The sequence below is a fragment of the Drosophila biarmipes genome, unplaced genomic scaffold (assembly GCF_025231255.1).
Source record: "Drosophila biarmipes strain raj3 unplaced genomic scaffold, RU_DBia_V1.1 ptg000008l, whole genome shotgun sequence".
Lineage (NCBI taxonomy): Eukaryota > Metazoa > Arthropoda > Insecta > Diptera > Drosophilidae > Drosophila > Drosophila biarmipes.
The window spans coordinates 4,333,616-4,335,449 of record NW_026114529.1 but is presented as its reverse complement, the minus strand read 5'-3'; the positions used below and the strand labels follow the sequence as shown (position 1 = coordinate 4,335,449).

Below are 1,834 nucleotides of genomic sequence, written 5' to 3'. Positions count from 1 at the left end.
GATACCCAAAGGACACGAGGAAAGGGGTCCAAGGATACCTCCAAGGATACCCGAAGGACACGAGGAAGAGGGTCCAAGGATACCTCCAAGGATACCCGAAAGACACGAGGAAAGGGGTCCAAGGATATCTCCAAGGATACCCGAAGGACACAAGGAAAGGGGTCCAAGGGTAGCTCCAAGGATACCCGGAGGACACAAGGAAAGGGGTCCAAGGATAGCTCCAAGGATACCCAAAGGACACGAGGAAAGGGGTCCAAGGATAGCTCCAAGGATACCCAAAGGACGCGAGGAAAGGGGTCCAAGGATAGCTCCAAGGATACCCAAAGGACGCGAGGAAAGGGGTCCAAGGATAGCTCCAAGGACGCGAGGAGAAGGTCTACAAGGATCTGATTAGGACTGGCAGCAGCAGTCTGCCGAAGGAAGGGGGCAGTCGGCACAGCTGAGAGAGCTGTACCGAAAGTGGCCAAGCATCACGGAGAAGGGCATCATGCCCAGACGAGGAGACGGGATCGCGGGCCGGATCGGGGTCCAAACCAGGAAGCACAGCTGCTGGAGTCTGAAAGGGCACTCGTGGTCAACAAAGGCAACCTGCCAAAAGAAAGGAAGCTGATAAGCACATACATGGAGTAGGGTGTGTGATCAGAATACTTACGTAGTGGCAAGGACAAGTGGAAGCGCCGGGCTGAGGGGTAGGAAAAAACTAAACTTCTGCCGACCGGTGCACGGGCATAAACAATTTGCAAAATCACCATTCAACAGGGAAGGGGGCGCCTCGATAGGCGGTCGATTGGCACTGGACGATAGTGCGATCGATGGGCACAAGAAAATGGAAATATCGGTGATGATGAACATCGCGGCTCGCAAGTGGCAACGCCGCACCTGCGATATCGATATCGTGAGCAGGCCCTCTGGGTATCGATAGCTGATTAATATCGGTGCTCACTGGGAACAGATGGAGGATCGGCGCGGGAGATTCGAAATTGCTATACGGAGGACGACCGGCGCTGTGGAAAGGAAACAAGATGGAAAGCGTCGAGGGAACGTCGAGGGAGAGAAAGAGAGTTTGGAGAGAAAGAGAGTTTGGAGACAAGGGAATTTGGAGAGCGAGAGAGTTTGGAGAGCAAGAGGGTTCGGAGACCAAGAGAGTTTGGAGACCAACAATGGAGACGGAGAGAGCGGAGACTTGGCGGGCGGAGCGAGAGTGCCGTGTGCAAAAAGGAGTAACGGGACGCCGCCGGACTTTGGACTTTGGAAAGAGGGTGCCACATCTCAGCAGCGGTGCGGCACACAAACATGTCGCATGCGTCCCCGGGATCAGCGGGACGGCAGCATCAGGCTGGACGGCGGCGGGAAGCAGTGCGTCAAGGACAAGAGGGTCAAACAGGGACCATGGACTTTGGACCCGATGTGGAGAGTTTTGGCGGGCCATGTGCAAAAGGGAAATAACGGTTCCCAGAGGCCCTATATAAACTCGCAGGGCGCTGGCAGCGAGATCAATCGTTCGGGATCAGTCGTTGAGATCAGGCGGTCAAGAGCAGTCATTGAGAAGAGTCAGTCAGGTGAAGAGCATTCAGTCGAGAGCAGTCAGTCGAGATCAGTCAGTCAAGAGCGAGCAGTCAGTCGAGAGCGAGGAGTCGTCGAAAGCAGCGCCGTGGGAGCCTACGAGGAACAAGATCGTCACGTCGAGACGTTCGGGATTGGGATTACTAGGAATCTCCGAACTGAGACACAGGTGGCTGAGGTCTAAGGAGGCGCCACACGGCTAAGTTCTGTTCTGTCCTGCCGACGAAGTCCTGGCGGTACGCCTGGAGGGTCTACTAGACTATGATTTGAA

At 55.2% G+C, this 1,834-nt stretch overlaps 1 protein-coding gene across 1 annotated transcript; it reads right to left on the bottom strand.

Moving 5' to 3' along the window:
- Window positions 1-485: 485 nt before the first annotated feature.
- Window positions 486-852, bottom strand: LOC127011798 (uncharacterized). Its single transcript, XM_050889927.1, has 2 exons — window positions 653-852; window positions 486-588 (listed from the first exon to the last, which is right to left on the bottom strand). Exons 1-2 carry the CDS (start codon window positions 850-852, stop codon window positions 486-488), a joined length of 303 nt encoding a protein of 100 aa, XP_050745884.1.
- Between the last annotated feature and the right edge of the window lie 982 nt (window positions 853-1,834).